The 19,934-nt window shown below is 48.0% G+C and overlaps 1 protein-coding gene across 1 annotated transcript in view; it reads right to left on the minus strand.

Moving 5' to 3' along the window:
• Nucleotides 1-19,934, minus strand: part of LOC146203220 (uncharacterized) — a 77,106-nt gene that overhangs the window by 3,634 nt on the left and 53,538 nt on the right. Inside the window, exon 2 of the mRNA XM_084602983.1 lies at nt 16,045-16,383. Within this exon, the coding sequence (XP_084459109.1) occupies nt 16,045-16,383 (339 nt within the window). The remainder of the gene's footprint in view (nt 1-16,044; nt 16,384-19,934) is intronic.

Here is a 19,934-nt window from a genome sequence, read left to right on the forward strand (position 1 = left end):
GAGATGGGCGGTGTCTCCAACGGAGAGAGAAGGACAGAAGGGACAGGTGTCTTCTCATGGGGCATAATAATGTGTCTGCCACAACCAGGTTCCTGCTGGGATGAGGGTGACACGAAGCTGCGACCTTCAAAGCAAGACCTCTTCTCTGCTCACAAGGCAGCAAGGGAGGTCGGCGTCACGCGGTGGGAGAAGTACTCGCGCGGAGCGCCAAATGTTTCCCTTTCCTAAAAGGAGTCTAGTCGCTGGAGATAAGGGAGTCATTCCAAGAGGACGAGGAGGTGTTATGGGTACGGCTTGCTTCGTCCGCCAAGACTTGAGTGGGATGTATGCTCCTACAAATCCAGTGTACGCGGGCGGTTACGGAGAATTTCTCAAGTGTGTCCTTAATACCATAGAGTTTCTTACTCTTACCTAGAGGGAAAGCTGTGCTGCCGTCTGTGGGAGTTTACATGGAGTTTCGAGACGGCCAGTTCAGCCACCATGGGCGCTCAAAGCATCATGGGCCGGAGAGCTACCGAGTGCAGAACTACAACTTTTGGCCAAAACTAATGCCAAGATAAACGTTGTTCTGCCGTAATAATGTCCTAAGATTGAATATTGTGACTATAAATTACAAAAAGAGAGAGAAACAGAATGCCAGTGTGAGATTTATCCAATATAAGCGATGGCTCTTTCTCCCATTGGCTTAGTTTTGAGCAGCACAAATACCAATATTTCGCACTTAATAGGCAAACTTTGAAATAAAAAAAAAATGTTATGAAAATATTTATCGTTGTGCAATCACTTAAGGAAGTTTTTAGTGGCATTTCGGGAAACAGAAACCATTTATTGGTGACGTCTGCTTTTGCGCCTTCGCTACTATGGCTTTCGCGGTCTATGTACGCACCTTCAGATGATGATGATGACGAAAAAGAAACATCGCAGTAATGCCACTCCACGTACCCGAGAAAAACCGACTGTCCCGCAACAAGTAGCACACCGGCCCATGATTCTTAGCGCGCCCATGGTGGCTGAAGTGCAGCGCCCTCAGCTTTCCCTCTAGGTAGTGTAAGGAACTCTATGCTTAATACCCTGTGATAAGGCTTCGGAATTCAGAACACGCCGCAGACGGCGGGTGGCGGCCGAGGAATATGTGAGGAATGTCAATATGACTGGTAATGGGCCAGAGACGGAGTGGACAGAGAAAGCATGTTGCGTCGCGAATGGCCAAAAGCTTCGCCTGTGTCGATGACCAGGCTGCGGAACAAGCGTAGGAGCAAATTGTTAAATCAGGCAATATTTCTAATGGAGCAAGAGCCGTGATCACCATCATCCTCGCTCACACTAGCGTAAACATACGCCACACGTCGCCGGACAGTTTTCAGTCGCCGATGATACGTCATCCGCCACCGTGCCAGGCTCACTGTGACCAATGGATCTTTCTTTGTATGCGTGTTAGTGGCCGATTGTCTATAACATGCTGATAGCCACGGCGAGCAACTTGCATTTCCTCGGGAAAACTGCCTCGTTTAGACAAAAATTAAATACGTACATTTGAACCTCCTCCGCGAATAGCAGGGAGAGGAACGCGTGCAACCAACTGCAGGCTGAATCGTCCGTTCAACATTGCTAACTCTAGAATATATATTTCTAATAGTAAGCTGCTTATAAAGTTATGGTCGGTTACCCAGTACGGGCTGATTATGTCTACTCATTCATGCACGCTTTGCACCTTATCGCTTCGCCTTTTATTAGAGTGTCAAGAGAGTGGATGAGTTTAGAAACTGAATGGATGGATGACTAGTAGCTGCCACAGTACTGAATACTCGCATTAAATTGCTCTCAAGTCGGTTCTGCCCTTGTCGTATACCACCAAACGGGGTATACTGTGATGGGAAAATAAATGTTTAACATAGCCTTCGTTATGCGAGTACGGTAACATGAAGCATCATGAGGATCGCGACGAAAGGTAAAGAGAAGTTTCATCGTGAAGCCAATCCGACTCGCCCAGTTTTCTCTTCAGTTGCATGATAAGCATTGTTAGCGCCCTTACACTTCTTGCTTCTACTTAAAATTCGGTGCTTTGGTAAAGTTTGAGTCTACGAACGCCATGCCTAAACGTAGCCGAAATAAGACTACACGGTAACCATTTCCAACGAATAAAGCGCAAGGTTTTAAAACAAAAGATACTCACGAACAGGTGATTCGGTGGTTTAGTTAGACAGTTGCGATACTGCAGACAAATGGGAATATTTGTACCAACTTCAACTAGAATGTTGTATTACACTTTTTTTGGAGATCAAAACAGTCGTCTGCTAACAAGAAATACACCCTCGTTGTCACAACGGACAAGAGTGACTGGAGCCAACTTTTTTTTAAAACCTGGATTGGAGCTTCACGTCGAGGATGCCGCTTGCACAAAGCATGAATGAGTACAAGAATAATATAGGTCATAATGTAGCCCAGTAAACTGCTCAGGTCAGAACCATGCCCCTACTTCGGGCAGGTGCGTGCTTTTGTGTGTGTGTGTGTGTGTGTGTGTGTGCGTGCGTGTGCGTGTGCGTGTGCGCGCGCGTGTGTGTGTGTGTGTGTGTGTGTGTGCGTGCGTGCGTGCGTGTGTGTGTGTGTGTGTGTGTGTGTGTGTGTGTGTGTGTGTGTGTGTGTGTGTGTGTGTGTGTGTGTGTGTGTGTGTGTGTGTGTGTGTGTGTGTGTGTGTGTGTGTGTGTGTGTGTGTGTGTGTGTGTGTGTCTGTGTGTGTGTGTGTGTGTGTGTGTGTGTGTGTGTGTGTGTTCATTCAGATTCACGGAAAAGAGCGCGGTGCTAATAACGCAGGTGTGTTGAGAAAGGTACGAAATTCGCACATATAAAGTGCCATGCTGCCTGAGAATTCAGGTTGTAAGCTGTTTCCCAATTTTATTGGGGCTGTTTCAAAAGCGGTCACAAAGAGTCACTGCTCCAGTAACCCACATGGATGCATTCACACATGCAGTGACAGCTTCCCGCCCCACTCCATCAGTTTCCCCTTACGTCATTCAGGTCCTCGAAAAATAAACTATTATAATGGGGCATGGATTCAAAAACTGCAACGCGCTTCTGGTACCGCAATACCTTGCTTGTCAAACAAGAGCCCAATGTTTGCATTTGCGCAAGAGCTCCATTCAGGAAACTGCGTCGCAACGTCCGCGCAGATCGAGCACATTCGTCGGTGCTATTTTAAGCAGTGATGCCCCATCAGGTTTACCAGGTTTGACTACTTTGCACCAAATTGGCTTTGGCGGCTCTGAAAACAGCTAGGCGACTTGTTGCTTGCGGTTTTAAAAGCCAAAATTGCGGACTTGTTGCCCCCTTTCGCAATGTGATATTGCGTTGTTGGGTTTCTTTATTTTTACTACCGGCAATAAGACATGTTTTTTGTCGTTCGGTGAAATGTATCTTAGCGAAGTATGCAGGTAACTTGCTACTTAACAGCTCCGCAGTAGGTTATAGGTTCAAAGCGCGTTGGCTAGAGATCGGCATCACATGCTAACCCGACAGCCCAGATATGTGCTGCATATACAGCGAGCGTTCACCTCCCACGACCTCCCTGGGAGGTCACGGGTTTCCAGCGCCGACCCAGTCGTCCGAAAACGACTGGTGGGCTGGGCCCTCCAGGTAGCCGAGAGCCATAAACTCTAGGCCACCCCCGCGACCAGGGGCTCACCTTTTAAAAGGCCACAAAAAAAATAAAGTTTTTCACCGCCCCTTGAGAACAAAGGCCGAGAATTAAAATTGTTAGGCTTCAGGTTTCTTTTTCGCCAGTTCAGTCGGGCACCTGCATTCCTGAAAACGAAAACGTTATGAATGGCGAACAACGGTTTTATCTTGCAAACATGAAGGAACCGTGAACACTTGTAATAATATATATATATGTACACACCCACAAGTGAACATGTGAGACAACGAAAAAGTCAACAGCACACATTTATCAGCTGGAACCATCAAATCCCAGTTCAGAACCAAGTTACAGTTATGACCAAGAGGCCTCAAGGCAGAGCCAGTTATATTAACTAGTAATGTAATGTAGTGATGTAATCATGGTAGCTTGTGGTTCTCGTGATTGATGGTTGATTAGTGTGTGATAGGCGATGGCGACGTAAGGAAATTATTGTAATTAATTGATGAATTAAAGAAAAGAAAAATGAATGAAATGGATAAGATGGTTTCAACAGTGTCAAAATGCTCAGAATAAAAACCGATGCATGATGATGCTAACAGAAAATTCAGATTATGTAATTGATCAATTAATTAAGTGAACTAATTGAATAAATGAGAAATTAGTAAAAGGAGTTTCAAAGGTGTCAAAATGCTCACAATGAAAAGCCAATGCTTAATGATCTAATAAAAAAACTTAAAGTGTGTAATTGGTCAATTCATTGAAATAACAAAAAGAAAAATGGGTTTCAAATATTCGAAATTGCATAAAACAAAAAGTCAATGCATCACATACTAATCAAGAAAATTTAGATGGTGAAACTGACCAATTATTTATTCGTAATAAAGGAAAAACTGAAAACTTATGAAGAGGGGTCAAATACAAATAATGATAGGTAAATGCTTAATGATGATAATGAAAACAATTAGTGTAAGTGACCAACTAAAGATTTCAATGATTGTATGAAATGAAAAATTATATTTAACGATGTCAAACTGATTTTGACACCTTTGAACCGCGTTTTATAATAACACAAGATTTTCAATTATTTCAATTATTTATTTCATCAATTAACAATCTAAAATTTCTTATTTAGTGCCGTAAATCATTTAATTTCCATCCCGGGCATTTTAACACCTTTGAAATTCCTTTTTCGCATTCTTGCTTTTTTCAAATATTCCAATTAACCAATTACACACTTTAAATTTTCTTAACCAGTATCATCACGCGCTGGCTTTTCATTTCGAGCATTGTGTCACCTTTCAAACCCATTTTTCTAATTCTTCATTTTTTAAATGTTTCAATTATTTGATCAATTACACACTGTAAATGTTATTCCTTACAATCATCAAGCATTGGCTTTTTGATTTCAGAAGTTTATCCCCTTTAAACCCCGTTTTTTTTCCCAATGTTTCACTTTGCAATTGTTAAAAAAATACTTGATTACGCACTAAATTTTCTTAATTCGGATCATCAAGCATTGAATTTTAATTGTGGCGATTAATTTTGACACCTTTGAGGCCCCATTGTTTTAATCGTTGATTTTTTTTTTTCAATTTAGCTTCATATTCTAAATTTTCATAAACAGCACAATCTGGCACTGGCTTTTCATTCAGATAATAGGACAAACAAGTTCTCATTTTTCATTTACTGCAGCTAATTATGATGGCAAATTACTCTACATATTTAAGTTAGCATCATCAAATTGGCTTTTCATTCTGAGCGTTTTGAGACTATTGAACCACCCATTTTCCAATTTTTCTTATTCCCTTATTTAATCTATTCATCACATTGATTCTATTAGCTTGTGGTTGCCTATCAAACACCAATAAATTATCAATCAGTAGAAGGACAAATGGCGATGTTACGGTTTTTACGCAGCCCTCCTTATTTCCGATATGTGGTGAAGACAACTATTACTTCTATTACTAGAACAACGCCGGCGGCTTTTCGGCCGAACGAGCTATATAAGCTAGTGCTTAAATACATAAAACTTCAGTAATATATGTGCCATGTGCTGTTATACCGTCAAGGAACGAGACAGGTGAATTTTCCCAATGCACTCCGGCATACACACGCGCTAAAAATCGTTCGAAAACACGGCGCGCAGGCTCTCTGGGAGGCTGGAGCGGCCGGTTGACTACATGTACCAGCATGCACCGCGACAGCGGTGGCGTCGTGAAACTGGCCGGTGGGATCGGTCTATTGCTAATTCCAGCAGGAAAATTACTGCTTAGTTAATCTGTGAATATACTTCATCCGATATATACACTACTTCAAAGCTAATTTTCCCTCGTAATTAACATGGCTGAAAATGAAGGGTGCATTTAAGTGAATATTTAAACCATTCTCCGATGCTTTCTCTAGTCAACTTCGGCATCGCATCCGCTTATGAATAGCTATGCAGGTGACCCTACTCGGCATGAGATATGCGTTTGATTTTGAGCCTCACGAGCTCCCCTAGACCCGAACAACACGCGCACACACACGCACGCACACGCAAGGGACGCAACTGGCGGCCAGGCTCGGGCATATACGCTGCAGATTAATCGCGGGTGACGCTGTAGGAGAGCGCCTCGTTACAGCAGTAGGGCCGGCTCTTTACTGCAGTGTAATAATAAAATAAAATAAACCTTGTCTCCACTGTGAATCGAACTTCCATCCCTTGGATCCCCAGCCCAGCGCTTTAACACTGGGCCACGCACCGGATTTTTTTTTCTTTCAGCATGGTATTTATTACATGCCTTTAAATTCAGGAAAGAGCTATATATATTAATTACAAAGTAATAAGCCTGTAGCCGAAAAGTCCAAATGGAACATACAACACAACAGCACACAACTAGAATACGACTTATAGCACAACTTCAGTAAAACGGTGGCAAGAAAAGACAACACATCAACAATGGCAGCCAATCCGGTTGATAGTCACTGTCTCCGTAAGTGTCTCTAAGCTGGTGCATCATCTGGCCGAAATGAGTAGCGGGGGAAACAAGAGGGTCAGCACTGCGGTACAATCCACGCGTTTTTCTCAGGCTGTGCAGTCCATGGAGAAAAATCATGTCAAAGGGTTCATGGTAATGTTCGGTGGCCATTAAGTAACGCACATTCTGGGAATTCAAAATAAAGACTTTCTTCAGTGTTCTTTGCAGAACGTCCCAAAGTAATATTACATCTTGGCAGGCAATAAAACAGTGTTCGATGGTTTCAGGTGTATCACATAGCCGACGATTAACCGAAGAAACGAAAACATTTTTTTTGTGTGAAGGCACACTTTAACAGGCAGAACTTCGGCATCAAGTTTGAAGAAAAATGTTTTAGTAGAAGGCGAGATCGGCATTTTGCGTACCCTTTTTAACACATTATGCCCGATACAATTAGAATAGAGCGAACGATATAAGGGAGGCGGGAACAACATAGATATCAATTCTTTGAATAACTTTTCCGTGAAACAGAGAATAAGTACTTATAAAAAAAATCGAACTGCCAGAAAACGCACTGAATCGTAAACTTATTTCATAAAGCCAAATAATAATGGCCGATCGGTAAAATTGGAAGAGACCACTAATTTGGGAAGAAGGTTGTGGTTTCTACGTGGACATAGGCCACCAACCACCGCGGGTTCGAGCGTCGCGCGAGCCGAAGCCCCGATCAGCCGTCACCGCGCGCGCTCTGAAACACTGCAGCGCGCACTCAACCTCCACCGGGAGGAGAGCACTTCGCTGCAAGGACACCAACCTCCAAGTTCACAAAGGAGACGTTTATTGAAACGCCATCCTCCAGCGGCACACACACACACACACACGCACACACATACACATATTTACAAACGCACATACGCATATTTACAAACGCACATACACACACATACGCAGTCACCGTGTCAAGGGAGCGCGCGAGGAGCAAGGCTCCCATGCGCGCACAAGTGACACGGAGTGCGCGCCGCAAGCACGCAAGGGCGTGCTGTGATCTCTCTCGCAGTGACCAAAGGGTTCCTTTGAGAGAGTGTGGGCAACCACCGCAAGGTACGCCTGTCGCGGATCGTTGGATCACGATCGACAGGCTCGAGCTTCGCTCTCAGGTAAGACCCGGAGCAGACGAACTCGAGTACACACTGGTCTGCGCGGACAAAGGCCGGCAGACAAGAACAGTTGCGTACGCACCTTGCGATGTCTCGGAGGGGTCTCTCTCTGAGCTCCGCTCGGACAGTCGCGCGAGCGCGGCTGTCGAAGCGGTGCCGTGTTCCCGCCAAAAGGCGCCAATGGGAACAGCCACTGGGACGCCAGGGCGGAGCTGTGGCCCGAACGACAGTGACAAGTCGTCCGAGCCTCTCTCCGCCGCCTCAGGCGGGAGAAAGGGAACGAGGAGAACAACTGGGAAGCGGGCGGCGGCCGCGCAAAGGGAAGCCGCAGCAAGCCCGAATCCCACATCCTCCTCTCCTTAATTGCCCTCCTACCCATCAGTGAAAGCACGCGGCAGGTCCCCAGCATGAAGAAAAGAATGCTATCCTCACGCAACCAGTCAACTACACTTCAGTTCCAGCAAGAAAGATCTCGAAAAGACAGACACTCAAGAAAGACAAACATTAGCAAGGCTCACACAAAAAATGAACAAGATGACATGAAGAATAATGTACAAAGTTCCGGAGGCTAAGTAACAACGACTATTTACAGAACACAATCATGTACAGAACACAACTATGTACAGAACTATGTACAAACACAACTATGTACATAAGTTCCAAAGTTCGTCAGTGCAGCTCAGGAAGCCTGCGGTGACTCTCCGCTCGTTGACTTCTGGGTGGCCAAAGTTCATCCTTGGCTGCAAACGATCTCCGTCAGTGGTGGTGCAGGTTAGGTGCAGGAGCAGCGAACACGCCGAAGGGGCCCCAGGCGTTGAAAGTCCGTGACTCCGTGGCGATCCAAGGCGCACATGGAAAGACCGCGCGGGGCTTCCTTCCCACCGCGCTCCGCACACGCCGGCAAACACACATGGCGCGACGTCGTCGCCTCCACGCCCAGGCACGCACACGCACAGCCACTCACACACCAAACAAAGGGTGATGCCGACCTTCAGCGGCGAACCTGTCCCGAGCACCTTCGCAACCACGGCGGCCTTGGGTGAAAGGGGCATCGTCCATGTTCCCCGAAACCAAACGGCCCCAACTTCCTTTCCGCACGCACCAGAAAAGCCGCGCGTCGGGGCTGCCTAATGAGCAGCCCTCGCAATTTCAAGAAGAGGAGAGAAGACGCGCTGTACAAAAGAAGGCACTCACTGTACAATATTTACAAGATAAGAAGCAAGATTGGAAACAGAAGAAAGCGAAAAATGGGAAAAGAGACACAAAAACAAAATAAAATACAAAGGCTGGAACTGAGCGAGCTAGAAAAGGTAGAGACCAACCTTGCTTCCGGGTAGGGTTGAACGAGCAAGCTCGCTCGGTGAAACGGTATGCCTTCGGTTGCGGAAAAGGCCCGCCGTCCGGCATCAATCACATAGGTGACCGTCGCCTCACCTTGTACCGGTGCGGGGCACGGCTGCGTTCCACCGCATCGGGTGTGCCTCGGCGCTTGCCTGTGGTGACAATGGGCACCAGCGCAAGCTTGTCAGACCGTTACGCATAGGCCTTCAGGTCTGCAATGTAGGCACGGCTGGCTTTCCCCATAGGGGGATTCTCCAGCAATGAGCCCCTGCTTGTTACTGGGGAAATGCCCCATGAAATCGCAGGTGGCCATCTGCCACGGACGCACACTGTCAGTTGGTTTCGTCATGCCCGGTGGCTTGCCACCCCTCGACTTCTCCATTTGACAGACATGGCAGGAACGGCAACAGCGGAAAATGTCGCGCTTCATGCCGGGCTGTAGTCACCGATTGACTCAGTTTCTTGAAACCTTGGAGTCATTCAGATGACCAGCCAATGGTTTGTCGTGAGAGAAACGCAACAGAGCGCCGCTCAGACATTGGGGAATAGCCACTTCAAATGGTTTATGGACTCATCATCCGTGGCTATATATTTCAGCGCGAGCCCGTCATGGCCCAGCAAATATGAATCCCCGGGGCACGCCGCGACACACGCTGGCTCGTGCCCCCCTGCGCCCGCTCAATACAAGTAGCGTAACGGCGCTGCGCCCGCTGCAATACAAGCAGCGTAACGGCGCTTCATCTCCCAGAGACCGTCGCTGACATCGCGACAAAACGGGTCATTCTGCTGGACCGTCGTAGCTCTTCATGGCTGAAAACGATCCCAGTCATCTCAAAGGAGAGCCTGGTTTCGTCCCCCCGCAGGTTCGCAGCAAAACTTCCGCTGGCATCGGCGTCTCAGATGTGCTCACAAAGAGCTTTCACCCTCGCCTGCTTTGCGAAGCGCTGCTTACCCGGATAGCGGAATGGGGAACCCGTCTGCGGGCGTCCCCTCCGTGCCGATCTGCGGCTCGTCCGCTGTTTCGCCCCCTTCGCCCGCCGTCCGTAAAGACGCCGCCGCGGGCGAGTGGGGCACAGGATAGCGCGTCAGCTACCACGTTCGTTCTCCCCTGTAGATACTGCACCGAAAAGTCGAAATGCTGTACCAAGAGAGAATGGCGCGCCAGCCGGCTCGCAAGTTCAAGGAGCCGCATCAGCCAACTGAGCGCGCTGTCGGTCCGGTTTCCAGAGGGAGCCCGGCCGACGCCTCGCCGTTCCCCGAACGGAAATGTCTGCAAGCGGGGTACGGGTGCTGTTGTGCGAAGATGCCGGCAGCGGCGGCGTCGCGCACACTGCTTCCGCAACGGCGTAAAGCTGAAACAGCGGAGGCATATGGTCAACGGTCGCACCGCAGGGTGGGCCGAAGAACCATGTAGCGTGTTTCAGTGCCTTTGCCGAGTGCCGCGCAGGGGGCGGCAGGCATGGCGCATGAGCTTGATCGTCAAGGCGACCGGCTCGGCCGATGTGCTGTCCAACGACTCATGGAGCCAGGGACAATTCACGTTGGGCGCCAGTTGTGGTTTCTACGTGGTCATAGGCCACCAACCACCGCGGGTTCGAGCGTCGCGCGAGCCGAAGCCCCGATCAGCCGTCACCGCGCGCGCACTGAAACACTGCAGCGCGCACTCAACCTCCACCGGGAGGAGAGCACTTCGCTGCAAGGACACCAACCTCCAAGTTCACAAAGGAGACGTTTATTGAAACGCCATCCTCCAGCGGCACACACACACACACACACGCACACACATACACATATTTACAAACGCACATACGCATATTTACAAACGCACATACACACACATACGCAGTCACCGTGTCAAGGGAGCGCGCGAGGAGCAAGGCTCCCATGCGCGCACAAGTGACACGGAGTGCGCGCCGCAAGCACGCAAGGGCGTGCTGTGATCTCTCTCGCAGTGACCAAAGGGTTCCTTTGAGAGAGTGTGGGCAACCACCGCAAGGTACGCCTGTCGCGGATCGTTGGATCATGATCGACAGGCTCGAGCTTCGCTCTCAGGTAAGACCCGGAGCAGACGAACTCGAGTACACACTGGTCTGCGCGGACAAAGGCCGGCAGACAAGAACAGTTGCGTACGCACCTTGCGATGTCTCGGAGGAGTCTCTCTCTGAGCTCCGCTCGGACAGTCGCGCGAGCGCGGCTGTCGAAGCGGTGCCGTGTTCCCGCCAAAAGGCGCCAATGGGAACAGCCACTGGGACGCCAGGGCGGAGCTGTGGCCCGAACGACAGTGACAAGTCGTCCGAGCCTCTCTCCGCCGCCTCAGGCGGGAGAAAGGGAACGAGGAGAACAACTGGGAAGCGGGCGGCGGCCGCGCAAAGGGAAGCCGCAGCAAGCCCGAATCCCACAAGGTTCACAAAGTTAGTTTGGAGGTATGCTCTGGTAAATGGATGGGAGCTATTAGGGAAAAAGAAGAAACGAGTAACTAACTGTCTGAAATACAGATGTGTCAAACCTAGTCCGCCAGCAGAAACAAGCCTGAATAGGTTATCGCGCCGCATATATAGGCTCAAAACCGGAGGACCGGATAGTGAAACGCTCTTCACAATTCCCTTTATCTACCGTGCATGGGGATGACAGCGGGATTACGTGAGGGACAGCTACTGCGTTTTTCCTTTCCTGTAAACGAATTATAGAACGCCAGTGAACTTTGATGCGTTCAATATTGAAATGCTGGTTGTGTTCGACAAGGGGCGCGCAATTTACCGTCACGACAGGCCATGACGTCACCAGGCGATTCATGCATATACGAAGCTGATACCGCTGGGCGTCCGATCCGAGCGTCCGTGCGGCGCCTTTCATTTACTGCTTCCTCGAACGCCGCACCACACAGCAAACAGAAGCAGACTCGGGTGTCTAGGAGGCGCTAGTACAGCAGTCATCAGCGGCGTTTGAAATTGATTTACAAGATAGAAAAGGCGCAGTACCTGTCGCAATTCTCCGCAGACACACGTACTACGCCGTAAAGGAAGCGAATAAGTTGGGAGTGAAATAAGAGAGGGAAACAGAGGTGCCGTAGTGGAAGACTACCATCCACCGCGCTATAATATATGGCTTTCGCCTCATCGCACTTTAGTGCCCCAAAGTGCCCTCTAGAATTTTTTCTGAATGTGCGCAGCATGACATGTTGACCTTATGATTACACTTTTGTAGTTGTGAAATGCATGGCGATAACTCCGCTTGTGACGGCGGTGCCACTGGTTATATCACCGGCACTTGGTTAACGATCGCCACTATACCGCACTCGTTATCCCGGTGCTTATCAAATGAAGTCACGGGTACATAACTGCGGCTCTTCATTTTATTCTGTCTTTCATCATCATTATTTCATTAAGAAACGCCAGAGTATGAAAGCTTCCAATCCAACAGACCAGATCGAATTGGCCGAGATATCAAAGCTAATCAATAAGCGCAAGGTGGCCGATATAAGGAAGCATAACATGGAGAAAATTGAGCATGCTGTAAAGAACGGGGGAAGCCTTAAAGCGGTAAAGAAGAAATTGGGCATAGGCAAAAACCAGATGTATGCGATAAGGGACAAGGCGGGCAACGTCATCACTAATATGGAAAAGATAGTCAAAGTAGCCGAGGAGTTCTATACAGATCTCTACAGTAGCCAAAGTAGTCAGGACCGTAATGAGATTGGCGGTAGGGAAAAACAGTCAGACGTTCCACCAGTGACGAAGGACGAGGTCAAGAAAGCACTAGAAACTATGAAAAGGGGGAAATCAGCTGGAGAGGATCAGATAACTACAGATTTGCTGAAGGACGGGGGGGATATCGTGCTAGAAAACCTGGCCACCCTGTATACGCAGTGCCTGGTGTCATCGACGGTACCGGAACCATGGAAGAATGCAAACATTATCCTCATTCACAAGAAAGGGGACTCTAAGGACCTTAAAAATTACAGACCAATCAGCTTACTGTCTGTTACGTATAAGGTATTTACTAAGGTAATCGCTAATAGAATCAGGACAACCTTAGACTGCAATCAAGCAAAGGATCAAGCAGGGTTTCGGAAACGGTACTCTACTATTGATCATATCCATACCATCAATCAGGTGATAGAAAAATGCTCGGAATATAACCAGCCCTTATGCATAGCATTCATTGATTACGAAAAAGCATTTGACTCAGTTGAAACCTCGGCGGTGATGCAGGCATTGCGAAATCAGGGGGTAGACGAGCCATACGTGAAAGTGCTGGAAGATATATATAGCGGCTGCACAGCAACCATAGTTCTGCATAAAGAAAGTAACAAAATTCCCATAAAGAGAGGTGTTAGGCAAGGAGACACAATCTCCCCAGTACTATTCACAGCTTGTTTAGAGGAAGTATTCAGAGACTTGGAATGGGAGCAGTTAGGGATAAGGGTAGATGGAGAATACCTCAGTAATCTGCGATTTGCTGATGACATAGCCTTGCTAAGCAACTCGGGGGATGAACTGCAAATAATGATTGATGACCTAGACAGGAAAAGTAGAAAGGTAGGCTTGAAAATTAATATGCAGAAGACTAAGGTAATATTCAACAGCCTCGGGAAGGAACAGCAGTTTACATTAGGTAGCGAAATACTGGAAGTAGTAGGCGAATATGTCTACTTAGGACAGGTAGTAACCGCAGACCCGGACCACGAAAAGGAAATAACAAGAAGAATACGATTGGGATGGAGCGCATTTGGCAAGCACTCGCAGATTATGACTAGCAGCTTACCGGTATCGCTCAAGAGGAAAGTATACAACAGTTGCATCTTGCCTGTACTCACCTATGGGGCTGAAACGTGGAGGCTAACCAAGAGAGTTCTACTTAAGTTGAGGACAACCCAGAGGGCTATGGAACGAAAAATGGTAGGGGTAACATTAAGAGATAGAAAGCGTGCAGAGTGGGTCAGAGAAATAACTCAAGTTACCGACATTCTAGTAGAAATTAAGAAGAAGAAATGGACATGGGCAGGACATGTAGTGCGAAGAGAGGATAACCGATGGTCGCTGAGGGTAACAAACTGGATTCCAAGGGAAGGAAAGCGTAGCAGGGGGCGGCAGAAAGTTAGGTGGGCGGATGAGATTAAGAAGTTCGCAGGGGTCAAGTGGATGCAGCTAGCACAGAACCGGGTTAAGTGGAGAAATATGGGAGAGGCCTTCGCCCTGCAGTGGGTATAATCAGGCTGATGATGATGATGATGATTATCAGCCAGACTACGCCCACTGTAATCGCGGCAAATTCCTCTCCAATCTCTTTCGAGTTAACGTGCTTCTGTGCCAGCTGCTTCCCCCTAATTCCCGCGAAATTCCTCCTCTCATCAGTCCACCTAACATTTATGGCGCCCCCTGCTGCCCGCCTCTAAATACAGTCTCTTAACCTTAACGATCATCAGTTATCTTGCCTTCCGATTGCATAACTTGCCGATACTTTCCCCATGATTTCGACCAGAATATCATTAACGCGGCTTTGTTCTCTGGCCCACTCACAACGCAGATATATCAAGAACAATCGAGCGAAATAAATTGACAATCACTCATGGTGAATATATCAAACCCCGAAGAGTGTTTTTCGGCCTACGCCGAAAGCTGGAGGTGCCGTATGCGAACTTAACTTCGCCACATATTTCGTTTGTGTTGTGCTGCACTTGGACAGCTCAAGCGCATTGAGCGAGGCCTAGCCGCTGCCTCGATCGTTTCTTTCGCGGCTCACTGACCTTCGGAAAGGGACGAGGTGTACGTTTATTACGCTGTAGTATATATCGATGCAGAGCGTGCATGCAGTGCTGATGCCGTGCTGCATACCTTATAAATTAATATTTTCCGGGACACAGTGCATCGTGGTCAACCAGAGCGAAGAGTGACAAGCAGCATGACGTTAAGCTGTGTTCGTGCAGCGGCACGGCAGCGGCCTTTCCAAAATGCTGAATACACATCTTTGCTAGAAAAATAAATTTATTTTCGAAAATAATGGTGCGTGAAGTGCAGAAAATAATTAAGCAACAGAAAAAAAAAATTTCTCCACAAAGACTCTTGCAGTGCAAGGACGAAAGAGAAGGGCAGCTGAGTCTTTGAAGGTCTGCTGGAATAAGATTCCAATTCCTGGACAGAAATTTAATGCTGAACGAGCGCAGCCTGAATAAAAAACCGCGGAGTCCATTTTCTCAGCTGCTTTTCAAAGTAGTTACAAAGAATGTGAAGGCGGAGAACACACATTCGAGTATGAGGCCGCTACTCTCGTCTACACAGGAAGGCTGACACCCTGACGGTCAAGATAGGCCACACTTCAAACCAAACTTCAAAATACCATTTCAAACTTCGACTGCACGCATCTGCGATTCGTGCTTAGAACTTCACCCAGTACATTGACTCCGATTCATACTCCTTGGAAGGCTACTGAATGTTGATGACTCGGGCTTAGTAGAACACCTCCAAAGGAAAGTTGCGTGTCGCCAGGACCTATGATGAGATTTCGAGCTGCTTGCGAACAGCTGGACCCTCTGGAGGAAGGTTGTCTAGCAGAGGTGTGCAGTAGACAAGAGAGTTAACCTCATCTGAGACGCCAGGTCCTTTCCCGCCAGAGCTGCAATTTTTGGGCGTACGAGTTGATAGTAACGGAGCTGTGCTTCTGGGGGAGGTGGCATCCAGCATTTTGAAACTGCGGTCATCTTCGACGAAGACATCGAAGTGAATTTCTGGAATGCTCAGGGCTTCGTTACGAACAATCGGGTCCTCTGAGGAAATGTACTGAGTCACAGGTATGTGGTTGTGACTCCTCGTGCTCATCTTGGTCATCTCCGACAAATACGTCGAAGAAGTGAACTTCAGGAATGTTTAGAACGGCTTCTTTTTCCAGCCTTTTCATTTCTTTCAACTTATTCAGCTTATACTCAATTTTGTCAAATGTAGCGTCGACTTCGACAAACTCATGCTCCAGCTTGTCTAGGTTGCAGAGGCTGGGGAACTTGAGCATCTCCTCCCTGAGAATTTCCTCAACGTTGATGACGCTGAAGGCGTGGTCGACGGCGGCCATGATGTCGAAGTCGCAGGCGAAGTACTGATCGTCATCGTCCAGCCGCATGCGCTTAGGCTCCGAGGGCCCATCGCAGTCTGTGAGGTCGCAGCTGCCATCGCTGCCCTGTTCGCTGTCCAGTGACAACACCACGTCGCCACCACTTCCACTTGTCGATGCTCCTTCTGGTGTGCCTTGAAGATGCTTCTCCGGGGAAGGGACAGTCTTCTTTCCACTGTCCGATGGAGCGTCTCTGTGGTCGTTCGGACAGAACCAACAGGTTTTCGGTCTAGTCTTTCGAGGCGACCTAGGCATGGTACGGACTGCGGTGTCTGAGCCGAAGGAGGAGGAGGATGACTTCAAATACCTTGCTCGTGACGAGGGCAACAACAGCTGACAGGGTGCCAGGACTCCTCGAGGGCGACGCTCCCTGGGTGCCGTCAAACGTGGCCCCAGTCAACAACGCCTCAGGATACGTCACCAGTACTCAATCAACAGAAGATGAGCAGGCCCAAGTGCGTTTCCGGAGTGTCCCACAACTTAATTGCGCGAAGAGAAGTAACCAAAAAAGTCGGCACTGCTCCCATGAGCGTTCGTTCGATTCTGAATCCAGAACACACGGCTGTGGCCGCCAGCGCATGCACACGTCACGCGTAGCCGTGAGCGTGGAGGCTCTCTCTGTGAAGCGCGCAAGATAATTCTCTTCTTTCATCTTTACACATGGCACATACCCAAAGTAGGGGATTGGTTAGAGTTTATGCATTTGTAAGAAATGAAAAAAAAAAATGACTTGGACTTAGGCTGTGACGTACCTCGCCTAACGCTCTCCTGTGACTCTTCCAGTTTGTGTTTCTGCCGTCTTCTTGGCCTCTGCATCTGTGGGCCGGCCCCTTGGACGTGCGCTGTCCTTGAGGCTGCCATTTTGGGGCTGCCATTTTGAAGTTTGCGCTCTTCTTCACCCAACAAGATGCTTCTTTACCATTCGTGGCATTCCCGGACGGCAGCTGCGGCACACCTGTGCCTTATCGGCTTCGTCTACTGTCGGCGTTTTTTGCTGGCATTTGGCAGCAGCGGCATCTCGTGTGACGAACCTCGCCTAACGCTCTCCTGTGATTTTTCGGGTTGGTCACTTTTCTTTTATCTTCAGTCTAAACCTTCCGCTGCTGCCAAAAAAATAAAAAGTTCTCGTTGATGCATTTCTGCTTTTGTAGGTCTAGCTTTTGACATGTACAGGTACACCAAAAATAATACGGAGCACGCGAGCGCTGGTTGAAATGTAAAAAAAAAAAAAAAACTGCATACCAGCGCGCTCTAACAGCAGATGCGCGGCATGGAGGGATGGGGCGTCGGCACATCCGGCTCACCCATCTCGATAACTTGATGCTCGCGTTATCGCCTCAAATTGCGAAGCTGCGCTGCTACCATCCCTCCCCATAAGGGGCGCTTTCAATACCTGATGGTTTTCTTGTTCATCCGGGCCGTGCAGAAATGTTTGCCATCGGCACCGTGAGCTTTATGCTTCGCCGGGAACTGCATTATTTTTGTCTACGTAACAGCCGAACTTTGCGCCTCACTTGGCGGCGAGTTAGTGCGCTGACGAGTATAAACGCTCGTGCAACGCTTTGTCAATTGCGGAGAAATTTTGTTTCGCTTTAGGCAACGCATGAAAACAAAATGAAATAGCATGCATGGGCTGTCTTCGATACAATAGGTCCTCAATGGCATAGCAAGTGGGCGAATAATTCAAGACCAATTTCTCCAACACAAATTCACTTTCTTACACTGTAGAACAAAAAGTTAGCATATAAAGGTAGAAATGGATGGCAGAAAGGAAGCAGTTAAAAAAATAACATCGAAATGTACCATTTTATGCGAACTCAAGTTTCCTAACCGGTAAAGCCCCCAGTGGGCTTACGACATAAATGAAGCGCCGAAAGAGAGATCCTTACGAGAATTCGACGTAGCTTTCGGAGGTTGTCCCACATCTTCTTGACAGCTTCCCACCCAAAGGACATATGGACTAGTTCTACGGCTGATACGAGGTAGATTGCTTGCCAACGTTCACCAAACGATCTCATTTATGTTCATATCGGCGTCCTTTGTCGTCCACTCAAACAACAGCACAGCCCGTTCTTCCAGCAAGACTTTTATGACTCGCGCAATGTGGACGGAACCACATTGTTACTGCTAGAAGAATACATAATCGTAAAAAGGGTCGTCCAAGTCATATGGAATGAGATAGCGGCCGAGCGTCTGGCAGTAGCCGGCTTCGTTCATGCTGTCACCTTTATCATCGATGGGAAGAAGGGTAGACGCCTTTTGAAAAACACGCCCACACGCACGTATTTATCAACGAACGTTGTGGAAATTTCCATTCGACGAAGAATGTCGCCTAGAGTTTCACTGGATATTAGACGCGAAATTGTTCTTTGCGCGCAGGGTGTATCGTAACGAGAAATATGCCGCAGGACTGGAAGGTCGATGACTGCAGTGAATCGGATAATACAAGCTTTCAGGGATGAAGGCGGCCGCTTTGGCCATGTTTTACGTTCAGGTCACGAGCGGTGCACATGGGCTGAGGCTGACCAACTGATTGTCACTGCTGCCGTTGCGGATCCTTTTCAGAGCACAAAATAAATTCTAGATGCCCTCGCGGTCTAGACATCAGTCTGGGCCCCATTCGGACCCGTCTCCAGGAAGCCGCATTAAGTAGATGTGTGGCGGCGCAGAAGCCGTATTTGACGGCAAGACAGAAGGCACAGCGTCCAGCAAAATTTGCTCTCGCCCACTAGCAGTGGACTGTGGATGACTGGCGACAAGTCATATTTACAGAGGAACCAACTTCCTCTCAAGATGGGACAGCAGCGGCGTTTGGCGTCCTTGCAATTGCAGGCATGTCCGAATAAGATTGATTTGTGCGAAGTAAAGACCATAGCGCTTTAAAAAACAGAAAGGCATGGACAAGTAAAAGTAGAAAAATGAAACCTTTTCTTCGCTAGTCATCTTGCAGCAATTACTTATGTTCTATAAGCCGAAATTTTTTTCTCTTTCTCTGTGGCCTGACAATCATGGTTCTGAGTTGAATGCGTTCTTTTTTAATCACGCATTACGCAGGAGCTGATCAATTCATTATTCTTTCGCACATAGATACCTGCCCGACTTCGCGACGCAAATAATCAGCAGTGATCGTTGAGCCGCGAACGTCTAGGGAGCTGTCAGTGCAGAAGGACACAGCCCTCTTATTAGACTGCCATCAAAGTTTAACGGAGCCAGCTACTGCGATGTCCTCGACCACTATCTCGTCCCGTACGAGCTGGACAGGCTATTTAAAGATGGAATAATCTTCCTGCAGCAAGACTATAGTCCCGTCTACACTGAGCGAGTTGTGAAAACCTTGCTTGAAGAATAGGCTGTGCTGCTAGTGGAGTGGAATCTATAGAAGGTGCCGATATGAACATCATTGAGAACGTTTGGGGAACTTTGAAAAGTAATCTGTCTCGTATCAATCACAGCATGGGTCCAGGTGGCCTCTTGGAGACAAGAGCAACCCGGATGCGTCGACTCTTCATACGAGTCCCTTCCTCGGCGTATGACCGATGTCATTAAAGTGAGCAGGATCTTCACCTGTCATTGAACTTTGAGTTTGCATAAAAAGTGCCTTTAGAATTTTTTTAATCGTCTCCACCCTGTTGCCCTATTCACCTTGCATGTTTGCAAAATATAGCCTATCGCAGACGACTAAATGAGAGACAACCGTCGTTTTCTGTTAGTCTTTTTTTTTCCTCCAACGTAAGAAATCGAATT

This window comes from Amblyomma maculatum, chromosome 1 (assembly GCF_055883805.1).
Source record: "Amblyomma maculatum isolate TAMU_Amacu chromosome 1, ASM5588380v1, whole genome shotgun sequence".
Taxonomy (NCBI): domain Eukaryota; kingdom Metazoa; phylum Arthropoda; class Arachnida; order Ixodida; family Ixodidae; genus Amblyomma; species Amblyomma maculatum.